Raw genomic sequence first — 14,354 nt, forward strand, 5'->3', positions numbered from 1 at the left:
TTTTAGTATATATATACACTAATGACTTTCGTTTAGATCATACCTGATCAGCATATATAATACTCAAATAAATGAATGTTTAATCACTTTAATTATATGAGATTATTTAAAAAAAAAGGTTCCTAATTAAAGTAATCTTGGAGTATAACTCGATCGTGTGATTCCATGGACAATGTTTATCTACATAAAAAAATGTATGATTTTAAGGGGTCATTGCGTGTGGGGATCCATGGCATGCACGAGAATTGGGTAGATATCACTTATAAGCTCGAGTAATTAGGGACTGTGTCACGGGTAAACACGTTTAATTAATTAAATATGCCAGCTCTAGCTTTTTAATGTTAAAAGATTATGCGAGTCTCATTATCATAATTGAAGAACTAATAGAATCAAGAATATGCTACAACATCTTTTCTCTTTCCTACATATATAGAAAGGAGAATGTGAAGTTGCTTATAATGAAGATGCTTTGGAGTTCGTATTTACAAAACCTATTATATCTGGATCAAACTTTATAATATCTTAAGGAAACTATTTGGAACGGTTTTCGCCTAAGCTATTTACAATTTAGGATCTTTTAAAATGCATACATATCTTTGTTTGAATCTCTACTCAAAACTCATTGTCACAAAAAAAAAAAAAAAAAAAAAAAAAAAAAAACTTATAGTGATACTCTATAGTTACTATTTTATTTATTTTTTATTCTACCAAAAGATTCCACGACACCAACTTGTCTATATCTAAAATAACAATAACACATAAGAAGACACAAATCTTAATTCTTAGCCTCCATTACATGGTATCGTTGGTTTTGGGGTCGTGACAGAGTCGATCTTCAATCCATTAAGTTTCAATCCCGTTCTGTCACGCAGTAGATGAACCCGATTTCGACCATATACAGTATCAAATAACCACTATTATCGTTAGTCCCACGGTGGGTGCCAAACTATTTACCCTCAAAATCGGATAACAATTGAATTTGTAAGTGGTTTTAAAGATATGTGAATTAAATTGATACAAAGCGATAAATTAAATTGCAATTGAAGTGAAATATGATAAAGTATATTCAAGCCACACGAATTGAACAGTAACATCCCTGAGGATGTGAACCACCCTTGAACAGAATACACTTTGATCAGTATTAAAACACAGTTGAATAAGAACTTTAAAGAGAAAATAACAGTATATTGCTTTGGGATGTGTGTTACAATGTGTTTTTACAAGTAATCGGACCCCATTTATATAGTAGGGGAGTCCTACTTTAGATGCAATTCTATAAAAGGTAAAAATCTCCTGATTTGCTGATTTGCCAGTTCCCTATTGATACATGCCGAGATTTCCGCCGTGATACCCGATCGGTTATGAATATTTCAACCTTCCGTTATTCGGTCTGGTACTGTTTTCTCGAACTCATTTGGGGTCAGGGTCAATTTCGGGGTCGTGAACTCAATGTTCTCGAGGACGAACATTCTAACCTCGTATCCTGGCTCGATGGAACCAGAGATCGATCTTCAATCCATTGAATCCTAATTTTACAATCATATTTTTCCTGAAAAAAATGCTCTACATCCCTAAAATGTAGTATAGCCAAATCGCCACAATTCAAATGTAATGAATCATTTTCTGAAAATTCTCCTTCGGCTACAATTAAAGAATAGGTGAGACGTGTAATCTATATAATATAGGAGTCCTATATAATATATGTATGAAATCTGTTACATCATATTCATCATATATAAAATATTATATTTAAATAATTAATATAATATACTATATAATGTATATGAGAAATATGTTTTAGCATATCCACCATATACTAATATATGGGTATTAAGTATATTAATATAATATATTATTCGAAGTATATTTATTTTGTGTATAGATTAGTTTAATGTATAGAAGAAATACAACAAAAATAAAAAGAAGTCAAATATTGATATACTGTAATAGGAAAGGAATAATATAATATAAAATATATGTAATCATTCTCATTCTATTTATATTATACCATTATATGAATATGAGAAAAAAAAATCTATTATCGTATATTCAAGGTATACAAAATATGTAATAACTAATACGGAAAATGGCCAAATATATCCCTGTACTATAAGAAATTGTTTAAATATACCATTCGTTATAGTTTGGTCCAAATATACCGCTGCCGTAATACTATTGATTCAAATATACTCCTTTTTTGTTAAATTTGTATAAGGTGGACATCCAATCCTACGTGGCACTGATATTTGATGAGGTGGATGCCACATGACATGCCGCCTCAGCGCCTAATTCATTTATAAAAGACTAAAATTTGAAATACAATATTTTATTTTTCATGATAGCGGTAATGGTGGCAATAATGGTGGGAGAGAAGGAAATTTTAGTAGTGAAAAAATATAGAAGGGAGCAGTAAAATGGGTTAGGGGCACTGAGGTGGCAAGCCATGTGGCATCCACCTCATCAAATGTTAGTGTCATGTAGGATTGGATGTCCACTTTGGACAAACTTAATGAAAAAGAGGTATATTTGAACTAATAGTATAACGACAGGGGGTATATTTGAACTCAAAGTATAACGAGGGGTACATTTAAACCTTTTCTAATAGTACAAAGGTATATTTGGCCATTTCCGTAACACCAATATCCCGTTGATTAATGGAATATCAACATACTAGTATAATATATGGGTATTTGAGTATACTATTATATTGTATTTATTATATTATAGTTCTATATATATATATAAAATGGCTTGGTATCAAAAGAGGTCCTATGGAATGGAGGGAGGAGATCAACTGCGCAAGAGTATAAGTTAATAGAAGGAACTCCCTTGCAGAGATCTATAGAATGAGCTTGTCTGGTACAACATATCATGTGTGACATCCAACAGAAAAAGGCACCAGAAGAAATAGCAAGTTTGATCGCGCAAAAAGTCCATTGTCTAAAAAGTATGAAGCCAAAATTGACAAATCAACTAAAGAGCTTAAATTTCTATCCTAGCCTATAAACTGCTTTGTTAGAGAGGAACAATGGAGAATGTAATTTTTTTAAAAGTGATTGTATATAAACAACTCTTTAAATTTTATATTCCAGGTAAATCTCTCTTGATGGGTGGCATAATCCCTATTTTTGAGTTCCATAAAAAGATATTTTAAGGATATCAAAACTGTATCTGATTTAATTAAAAAGTTGTAATAAATTATATGTATTTTTTTTAAAGTGATTGTATTTCTTATAAATAACTCTTTTAATTTTGTATTCCAGGTAAATTTCTCTTGATGGGTGGCATTTCAAGTTCCATAATAAGATATTTTAGGGATATCAAAAGTTGTATATAATTTAATTAAATAATTGTAATAAGTTGTATGTTATGTTTTCTTTTAGAGTAATTTTATTTCTTATAAATAACTCTTCAAATGTTGTATTCCAGATAAATTTCTCTTGATTTTTAAGGTGGACTCAGTGGCCCAACTAGCCCAATATCTCATTTTTAAGAAGGAATTTTTACCTTCCTATGCCACATATGAAACCTTATTACCCTTAATATTTAAGGTTAAAGATAATTACAGTTAGTATACTAGTCGTTTTGTAGTTATATTGTCGTTAGCTTTTAAATTTTGAAACAGAGCTGTAGTTACTTTTTTCTTCCTACATTTTTGTAGATAATGTTTATATCTATAGATGTCTTGTAGTGTTTTGTAGTTATATGTGTGGGTAGGCTGTATTTTTTTGAAGCAGATTTGTATGTATTTTTTCTTCCTGATTTGTTTTTAGCTATTTGTGTAGTGATTGTGTAGTTATATGTAGATAATATGCAGATTAATGCTTCATTTTTATGCAGTTTACTAATGTGAAATAATTTATCATTTTGTGCAGAATGGACATTATTTTGCCCCACATAATGTGGATTATGGGGTGCTTAGATTCCACACTTTGTGTGATCCTAGCATTCCTAGCCAGATAAAAGAGTTATTGTCTCCAAGTGCTTTAAAACTTTTTAAAAACACTTGTTTTGGTTACTTACTGTCTTTCCCCTCCATTTGCATGCAAAACCAAGCTATTCATCTTCTGATGAAGTATGAACTGTCTAAGTCTAATGAATCATTTTTTTCAGTCCACTTGAAGGGGGGAAATTGAATTTTTCATTGAGAGAGTTTGGTTTAATTACCGGTTTAAATTGTGTGAATCAGTTTACAGATTATGTATATACTTCTAGTTATGTTAGCAAGTTAATGAATAGCTATTTTCCTAACAAAAAAGAGAGTAGAAAAGTGGTATTTGAAAAACATAGTAACAAATAGATCTTGGGTAAACGATGAGGATGCAGTCAAGTTGTGTATTCTTTATCTTTTGGAATTTTTTGTTTGCCCTTATGACAAAGACCATGTGTCTTATATAGACCACTTTAGGTTCGATTTGGTAGAGTCTGGTCAGTTTGAGTCATACCCATGGGGTATTAAATCGTTCAATCAGGTTATGGAATCCGTTAGGCATCGTCTAATTCCTCGTGTACATTCTTATCTCATACGGGGATGCTCATTAGCCTTGCAAGTGTGGCTTTATGAGTGTTGCTCGACTATCAGCACGGAGCTTACTACGAGGTATTCTGACTCAATACCTCGCATATTAAAATGGTCAGCTACTAAGGGGCAGATTTGGTTAACTGCCTTTGAAGAGAAGATGATCAAGTCTGAGTGGATTAAGGTATTTTTTTCAGTTTTATATGTTGCTACATTTACCTTCATAATATCTATAATTAGTCTACATTTTCTGCCTTAGTGGAACTAACTGTTTTTTTCATCATTCAGTTCACAAGCATGACTGAATCTGGAGAAGAGATTGGAGTGCTTACTCTGCCAAACAAGATTGAGTATGAAGATGAACAAGGTGCACAATCATCAGAGGTTCCAAATGTTGATTCTCCAACATTGGAACCCAAACATACAGATTGTCAAGAGGACAAGGAATCTGTTGCTAAGAAGCTCAGGAAGCTAGAAAAGGGAATTGAGCAGGTAATATTATTAACTACAATATATTTACATATTTGCTACAATTTATCTATATTTCATAATAATTTATGTAGTATACATTATAGTTAAATTGTAGTATAATTCTATAGTCAGCCTTGTTGGGATTGCACACATTGTAGTTAAATTGTAGTATAATTGTAGCAATTTGTAGACAATTGTGAAAACAATACTGCCTCGTACATAATTAAACTGATTTGTAATTTATTTGAATAAAATTACCAACTAACTATATTTTTAACTTTTAGGTTGATGGAAAGTTAGAGGATTTTAGGAAGGCTGTATTTGAGGAACTCCATGACCTTCAAGTGTTTATAGATGATTCTGTGAAGAGTGTTTTGAATTTGATAAACAGGAGATATGATGTGGATGAGGCAAAGGTAAGAGTTGACATATATTTATATACCAAAAGAAATTATGACATATGAAACAATATACTCAAACTAACATAAAATCTTTAGTTTGCTGGTAGTTCAACCAAAAACAATGACCAACAACAAGGAGTGAACAACCAGCAATTTCAGTTCAATATTGGTGATCAAGTGCATGTAAGCACAAGCAACACAGGTATCTACAAAATACCTACAAATATATACACTTAGTATAAAACTTTATAGAGCATAGTTTTATTATTCACATTTTATCTACAACTTCCTACATATATCTACAACTTTCAAGGCAACATTATCTAGTATTATTTACCTTTTTTTAATTATAAATTGAAGCTGCAGTTTGTCAAGAACATGTTCCAGCACATGTTGACTTATATTCAGAATTTCAAGAAGCAGCCGAGGTAGAACAAGCAGGTATAATATCATACTGTCATTCAGAATAAATAATTATTGTTTATACAATTTTACATTCCTGTTAAGTAAGTTATGTTTTATGTAACAAATATTGAAGATATCAATGCACAGTCCCCAATTCACGGAGTGACTGTAGCAGCTCAGACAGAACAAGTCATTGAGAAACAGCTAAATGAAGGTGAAGATGCACAACATGTGGATGAAGTTATTTCTGAAGGATCAAGCATTGATAATAAGGGTGTGATATTGGATGACTTTGAGTTGCCAGACAACTTAACACAATTGGTTAAATATGGCGAGCCCATACCAAATGAAGCAACCCCTATTCATCCGGGGAGAACCAGGCAACCGGGGAAACATGCACGATCACCTTTCATACCTCTATATAGTTCTGGAGGCAGCAGCTCTATTGGACCTAAATGTTTCTACCTCAAGCACCCCTTCACAACTCTTATAGGTAAAAATGTAGATTCTGATGTGTTAGATAAGTTCAACAAATGGTTATACCACCGTAGTGACAAAGTATATAAGAGGTATGAATGCTTAATTTGACACTTTCATTTCAGCATTTTAAAGTTTAAATATGTAATTCATTCTGTGATTTTTTTTTATTGGACATTTATTTGTTGTTACAAGAGGAAGGCTCCCTTTCCCATAAAGGATAACCAAATCAAGCCTTGGTTAGACCTTGGAGTTGAAAATGTGGATAAGAAGCACTGATTTTATTCCCTTGCTCACCCCGGATAAATCCTCAATGACTCGGTAAGTATCAAAGAATAAATCCACAAGATATATTTTGTCTTCTGTTTTGTAGTATAATTGTAGTTATATTGTAGATATGAAATATATGTGACCATGCCTTTTATTTTAAATTGTAGATATAATGTAGACATTTCTTATAAATGTTGCTCTTATTATTTATAGTGTGATTGTATTTAGGTTGGACCTTATGTATCATATTTGATGATGAATTGTATGTAAAAATTGTATATTTGGTAATTTGGACAGAATTGGTATATCTGTATTTCATGATTGTAGTTAATTTGTAGTTAAATTGTAGAGCAAATTGAAGACTTATAATATTAACTGTAGTTTGAATGTAGATATTATTGAGACCTTATGGTAGTTGTTGTGTTCTATTTGTTGTTGTGTATAGCAGCTAAAGTGTAGCTATTTGTTAGATTATTTGAATTCTGGCTTTGTAGTTTAAAGTGTAGCTGCTTTGTTTATAATTGTAGTTACACTGTAGCTTATAGTAGATTTTATTTTATTTTGCAGCACATTGATGTTATTATGTATTACCTGAGAAAAAGAGGCAAATATGGCCCCAACAACAATAATACTAGGTTTACAACAACCGATTGCTTGTTCAAGTCAAAGATTGAACAAATCTATGAGAAGTTCATAAGTTCTCCACCAGAAAAAAGTATTCGGTTGTTAAACCCGATGATGATGTTGCAGAATATATTCTTGGGTATAGACTTCTTGCTAATGTTGCCTGGGATGAAGTTGACTATGTCATCATGCCCGTGAACATTGTAGAGAATTTCCATTGGTTGTTGGTCGTTTTTGACATAGCGGACAGACAACTTTATGTGTATGATTCCATGGTGTCTTCACACCATCATAATGTTGTTGAATCATGTGTTGATAAGCTTTCAATCATTATCCCTCTGTATTTGTCTTGCACTGGTTTCTACGGGAAGCGTAAAGACATTGACTTCAAGACCACAAAGGCATACATTGAGAAACCAGTTATAGAGCCTCTCAACATACTGTGGATGGTTGCGGAGATTCCACAGCAAAAGGAAGGATCACTGTAAAAAAACTATTCTCTCTTTTTAGATGTTTAATTATTATTTTTTTATAATCATTTGTTAAATAATTAATTTTTTTTGTCTTATGCAGCGATTGTGGTGTATTTGTGGCTGCTTTTGCGGAGTATGTTAGCCTTAGAGATTTGTCAATCCCTTCAGAAGACCTTTCGAATATCGACCAACACCGTAGACGCTATGGAGCTCTCCTATGGGACTATGCTACAAAGAAGCAAGAAGATGGGTCAATCAGTGAAAGTGAGGTTACAGGCAGGCTAGCAAGGAGGAAGGGTGTTGCTGCTTTGAATGAGAAGACTAAAGTCGAGAGAAAGAAGAAATAGTATCTTGTTTTCCTAGTTTAGTTGATGCCAATTTGTAGTTGAAGGAGAATACACTACTTTATGAACAAAATTTTATTTTTTTATTGCAGTATACCTTTTTGTTTTGTTATTTTATCTTTCATTATTAGTTGTTCACTTGAATATAAATTGGTTGTTTACATCACTGTATCTTCATTATATTAAACATGAGTATTTTGATGTTAGAATACAATTTGCCTACAAATAATCTTCACAATATCTACATTTTGGAAACACTCAATGTAGTTATTGTATATAATTTTGTAGTTGTATATGTTCATAATTTTTACGAAATACCTTTAAGTTCTAGGTAATATCTGTATATAACTGTCAGTTGAAGTTAAATTACGCAATAAACAGAAGAAATAAATACTCCAATCCTAGAAATATATTATCCATAATTTATCTACAAATTATTACAAAGACTACAATTTAACTACATTTAATCTATATTTTACCTACAATCTGGAAACACTTTACATTAAAATTACTTTTTTGATATCAGTTGTATTGTAGATAATAAATATTAAAATTTAATTACATTATATCAAAGACAAATTTAGATGCCTGACACAATACATAAAAGCATATTAAGCATACATAAACAAATTGTAGTCTACTTCATAATGATCTTTAAAAACTTAAACGATTACACAAAAAATCTGCTAACTTTAACTCACTAACAGTTAGTTTGAATAACTATTCTAACTACATGATATTCATTTCTTCTTGGGCGCATTCTTGCAAGATCTTTTGTTATGCCCTTCACCTCCACAATTTCCACATGACACCTTGTATTTCTTTGACTTTATTTCATCATATGTTTTATATCTTTCCTTTCGATGTCTCCCTGGCTGCCTTTTATCTCCCATCGGTGGATTTACTACCTCATCCAAAATATGTTGTGGCACATTCCAGTTGCTTTCATCAGGAAGAGGATTTACTGGTATTTCATACGTACGCAGAAGGCTCTCCCTTGTGTAATACGGAGAGCAATAGTTTTCATATGTTTCATTCCTGTGCCTTAATGCTGTCAAAGCATGTCCATGGAAGTTCTTCAAGTTGGAATTGGCCACAGCTACATTTTTTGTTTTCTAGACACACAATGTACCACTTCACACCATCTAACACAGTATGTATATGATCTGTTGAAGTCCTCACCTACAATTGTAGAACAAACAGAAAAAATATTATCTCAATCATAAAAATAGATTATCTACAACCTATCTACAAATCATCTACAAATATTCTACACCTTATCTACAACCTACAATTATCTACAATTTGACTACAATTTATCTACAATCTGGAAACATTGCATATTAAGTAATTTATTTTTTCTGCACCAAATAAACAGATCTTACCCTAAGCTTCTGAGATAATGTTCTGTTGTTCTCTAATTCTTTGTTGAATTTGGACCCAAGAAATGTGAAAGTACCCTTCGCCTTCAATAACTTCTCGTTGGTCCAACGTTCTAGCAGTGTTCGCATATACTCTAAAAGGTCAAATATCGGCAGCTCTCTTGCATCTTTTGTTACAGCTTTCAACGACTCTGCAATATTTGATGTCATTGTCCACGTTCTATTCACTGTTGCATGTACTCTTGACCATCTATGATAGCCAATATCATATAAGTAAGATTTCACACGCGGGTCTACCTCTTCAATCTTCGACATCCTTTCATTAAATTCATCCAAAGTGTATGACTGTGTTGTAGCAAGTACAATTCATGTAATTGTAGATGACCCTTCTTGAATTTTGACCTTATATTTGTCCAAATATGCCACATGCAAGAGTAGTGTGTCATGCCCGGATAGACAATTGATGTTGCCTTCAGTATACTCTTATTCTTATCTGAAACAACACACATTAAAGGTCTTTCACCATATGCCTGCTTGAATTGCTCAAAGAACCACTTTCAAGATGCGTCGTTTTCAGAATTAACCACAGCATATGTCAAGAGCAATATTGTACCTACATTATTAATTCATAAAATATTAATTGGCAACTTTGAAAATGTATATAAAAATATAAATACATAACAACTACAATATATCTTCATAATATAGACAATGTATCTACATTTCATGTAATAGCTATAAAATAACTACAAAATTACTACAATGTATCTACATTTTATAGACTGCCTACAAAATAACTACAAAATTTTTACACTTTTTACCTGCTGCATCTATGGTGCTTGCTGTCAGCATAATCCCCCTGTAGGCTGACTTTAAGAATGTCCCATCAACCACTACTACTGGCCTACAATGTTGCCAACCACTTATTGATGTACAAATAGCAACAAATGCGTATAAGAAGTATTCATCTGTTGTCTTCTTCAATTTAACAACCGAACCATGATAAATCTCCTCAAGAATATAAAAATATTTGGGTAATTTGCTGTAGGAGTCAGCCAGATTCCCTCTCAAAAACTGTAAAGCCTTTTCCTTTGCTCTCCATGCTTGCATGTAGCTTAGGTTCACTCCGTGTTCAGATAACATGTCAGTTTGTATGTCCTTTGGTGTGTAAACAGTCTTAGGATCATAATACTTTGGAATGGCCATACTACCAACTACAGCTGCAGTACGTTTGCGCTGTATGAATGTTTCATCCATTAAGGAGCATGTGTGTTGTCGGTTGAAACTCCTTATCTTAAACATTGCGGAATCATTAATTGACAATGCCTTGAAGTGTCATTTACAATTTTCACCAACGCATACAAGCCAGTAGCTACAAAAAAATACAACATTTAATACAGATTATAAATGTAGATGCAACAAAAGGACTGTTTTAACATAAAGTAACATAAACTACAATTTAACTACAATGTAACTACAATTTATCTACAATGTTTAAAAACACATATCTTGAGTAAAACACTGCTTTTAATGATCTTTTCTCCACAAATATCTCTATGCCTTCTATGACTAGATCTTTTAACTCTGAACTGGAACTTGTGCATCACAGAAAAGTGCTTCATTGTAGTAGCTGCAGTTTGCCTGTCCTGATACACTTGTCCTTCTTCAATAGCAGTTTGTGTAGATTCTGTTATTATTTCACTTTGATATTCCTCTATAGCTGGAGAGGATGTCATATTAAGTAACTTTAGGGATCCAGACGAACCTGCATCAAAATAAAGATAAACAGTGTCATTATAATTTTGTAAAATCTTTGTAGATAATTTGTAGATATAGTGAAAATTTTGTAGTCGTCCATTTTAGGATGTCAGGCATTGTAGTTAAATTGTACTATAACTATTGTAATTTATAGAAATTTGTGAGAACAATACTGCTTCGTACATAATAAACTGATTTGTATTTTATTTGACTAGATTTTGTTCTAAACATAGATTGTAGTTTTATTTGAAGACAACATTTTGAAATCAACAATTTCTAATCATAGATTGTAGTTTATTTTGTCGTATAAATGTAGTAACTTTGTAGATAATTTTGAAAACAACATTGCTTTATTCTTTCATTAAACTGATTTGTAGTTTAATTGTAGGTAAATATAGTAATTTTGTAGATAATACCGTAAAACCATAATTCTATGGAATTTTGAACTATACAAACCTGCACTTGTGTTATCGTTGGTGATTTCCAATTCCATATTGAAATCTCGTACACTTATACATAACGGATATGAACCTAAGTTTTTATTCTCCTTTTTGGTCTCCATATACACACGAACCCCCATATCATTCCTAATCTTTATTGGGGGACAATTGTCGTTCACCATGTATTTGATTTCTATAATTTTTTCTGAAGTATCAATCGATAGTTGTTCTGCAATTGTAGAAATCAGAATACTGTAGCTTGCATTCTCATCTAACAAAATGGCATCAACTTCAAAATTTCTAAATCTGCCATAGTTATCCCAATTCTCATTCAATTGTAGCATGATTGCGATTTTGGACATGATTGCGTGTTGTTGCTGATGTATTATTCTAATTTTTTTCGTTTTTTGGATTTCTAGATTGAGAAAAAAAAGATGAAGAACAGATATATGATCGCCAATTTGATTTCTGAAAACGACGAAGAACAGAATATAGCAATGTTGAGTTGTTGAATCTCGAAGATTTGAATTCTACAATTTGAATTCAGTTTGTTGAATCTCGAAGATATGTTCTGCAATTGTTGCGAAATCTCCTTTCCGTTTCAAAACTTGAATTTAATGCAGAATCAATCAATCCCAAGATTCGTTCCTGATTTTTCTCGCGTTATTAGGGGAAGATTCTGCCCTATTAATTCCTAATAAACGAATGGTACATAAATTGTAGGAAAAATGTGGACTAGACGGGTAATTTAGATACTATGCACATATTTGGTAATAAAATTCATATATGGTATAAGAAAGGAAAAAATCCCTTTTAAGAGCCTCCAATTAAGCCCAATATCTCATTTGTCGGAGAAGCCTCCAACTAGGCCCAATTATCCATTAGCTGACGAATTGATTTTGAAGTTCCTCAATTATAACAAAAAGTGAAAAGGTTCCTCTAGTGAAGGCTTACCCATCTTGGCCTTGGAATCCAGAAGCTATCGTATTGAATTAACGTCTCTTGGTTCATAGTATTCAGTTTTTTTCTTCAGAAAACGGTGGTATTATGGCCAACTTGCACACAAATTGACTATTCCATAGACCACCAGCTCACGAATTGAGTAACTTTGGCCACGAAGGCGTAAGTAGAAATTACCTAACTTTTTTGTGCCTAGAATTTGAATATTGATCTCACATAATTTTTATTTAATTCATTAGTCACTAGCCGTACTCTTGGTGCATATTGAAGTTCAACTTTTAAATACTCTAGTCTCCATAATTCATCACAATTTTTCATAACCAAACATGACATCCGTTGCTTATTTCAAACTAAGCCTACGCCACGCCCATGAAAAAATCTTATTTACACTTTGTATTTATACCAAGTTAAATTATCTGTTCATGATTAAGTAATAAATTAAAGTGAAAATACACATCAAATAAATGCATATAAAACAATGTTATCATCGTTCTGCCGTCCAACACTAGATGTCAGTAATCCACTCCTCGTTTAAGTCATGTAGGGACATAATTTTCTTAAGCTTTAATGATGGTAAGCTTGATAAACACCTAGTTCAAATTGCATCACTACAATACTATTTCGTAAGCTCTAATGATGGTTAACTTAACACACACCATCTATTGCATCACTAGAAGAAATATATCATCTGCTGACTTTTAAAACTGCATTAAATGTCTTTAAAGGGCACTAATTATTCATGATTTGATTATCATTTAAATGTCTAGGGATATGGAGTGTCACATGACTTTCATTTAACCAACCGAAAAAAGGAAGAGTATCCCGTCCCGCCTCATTTACATTCCTATTATCTTATCTCCAACTTTCTTTCTCTAACTAGAGAATTGATCCGCGCTTCGCGCAGTTATATTTGATATTATAATAGAATTTAAAATAATTATTTATAAAATTAATCCAAATAGTAGAGATAACTTCTTTCTACTTAAAAATGCATATAAGAAACAATTCTATGTATTTATCTAGTCACAAAATACAATATTCTTATCAGAAGTTAGAGCTTAAATGTTGCATTTTCTATCACCAGAACATTTTCATAGGGAAAAAAAAAAAGTAAGGAGATTTGTATTTTTGTGTGGGGGAGAGGCATGTGCGTATGGTTTTAATACGCGATTCTTAGTTTAGTTAATATATTAGAAACATGAATGTATTATATGCATTTAATTTGTTCTTTCCACTAAAATAGTAAAAATTTAATAAAAATAAAGTGAAAAGTAAAGAAACCAAAAATAGAAAAGAAAATCTCTTTACAATCTTTTCTTTTATTGATCTTCTTTTTCCTTCCATTTTAATTGCCTAATCTTCCTAGTATTTTTTTCTTTCCTTTTTCTCTCTACTCCTATCTTACACTGCTCTATAAACTATTTTGTCTTTCTTTCCTATTTATTTCTCTTTCCTACAAATGCTCTTTCAATTTACCTCATTAAATTTAATATTTTGGCAATATACTATTCAAAAATCTTAAAGAGGGAAGAAATTTTATATTTTTACCACATTCAATTTAATACTTGGAGTTACTATATATGCAAAACCTTAAATAAAAGAATTGAAAATAATTAAAATTGTTACACTTCTAATTAGGTAGAAGAGAAAGATACCAAAGAGTACCATTGCAGCACAATATTCGATATACAACACACAAAAGCAAAAAAAACAACAATGACTTGAAGATGGAAGTTGCATACGAACTACAAAAATAATGGACAGATAGAAAAACTTGCCAAAATTAATCGTCTATCATTGAACAAATGCTTGCCAAACTTCTTCATCGGC

General features: G+C 31.9%; 2 protein-coding genes across 2 annotated transcripts; both read right to left on the reverse strand.

Moving 5' to 3' along the window:
* Nucleotides 1-8,724: 8,724 nt before the first annotated feature.
* Nucleotides 8,725-9,681, reverse strand: LOC104233364 (uncharacterized). The gene is made up of 2 exons (XM_009786752.2): nucleotides 9,370-9,681; nucleotides 8,725-9,099 (listed from the first exon to the last, which is right to left on the reverse strand). Exons 1-2 carry the CDS (start codon nucleotides 9,679-9,681, stop codon nucleotides 8,725-8,727), a joined length of 687 nt encoding a protein of 228 aa, XP_009785054.2.
* Nucleotides 9,682-9,923: 242 nt separating this feature from the next.
* Nucleotides 9,924-10,623, reverse strand: LOC138883363 (uncharacterized). The gene is made up of 2 exons (XM_070164046.1): nucleotides 10,188-10,623; nucleotides 9,924-9,979 (listed from the first exon to the last, which is right to left on the reverse strand). The coding sequence occupies exons 1-2, from the start codon at nucleotides 10,621-10,623 to the stop codon at nucleotides 9,924-9,926; spliced, it is 492 nt and encodes a 163-aa protein (XP_070020147.1).
* Nucleotides 10,624-14,354: the final 3,731 nt, after the last annotated feature.

The sequence above is a fragment of the Nicotiana sylvestris genome, chromosome 12 (assembly GCF_000393655.2).
Source record: "Nicotiana sylvestris chromosome 12, ASM39365v2, whole genome shotgun sequence".
In the NCBI taxonomy this organism is placed as follows: domain Eukaryota; kingdom Viridiplantae; phylum Streptophyta; class Magnoliopsida; order Solanales; family Solanaceae; genus Nicotiana; species Nicotiana sylvestris.

Bases quoted from the DNA above. Each gene is read 5' to 3' on its own strand.
- LOC104233364 (XM_009786752.2), bottom strand. From the start codon at position 9,681: ATGTCGAAGATTGAAGAGGTAGACCCGCGTGTGAAATCTTACTTATAT. The intron at 9,100-9,369 runs GTAAGATCTGTT...TTGTGTGTCTAG, and splicing joins CATTATCTCAGAAGCTTAGG to AAAACAAAAAATGTAGCTGT.
- LOC138883363 (XM_070164046.1), bottom strand. From the start codon at position 10,623: ATGGATGAAACATTCATACAGCGCAAACGTACTGCAGCTGTAGTTGGT. The intron at 9,980-10,187 runs GTAAAAAGTGTA...TTAATAATGTAG, and splicing joins AAGCACCATAGATGCAGCAG to GTACAATATTGCTCTTGACA.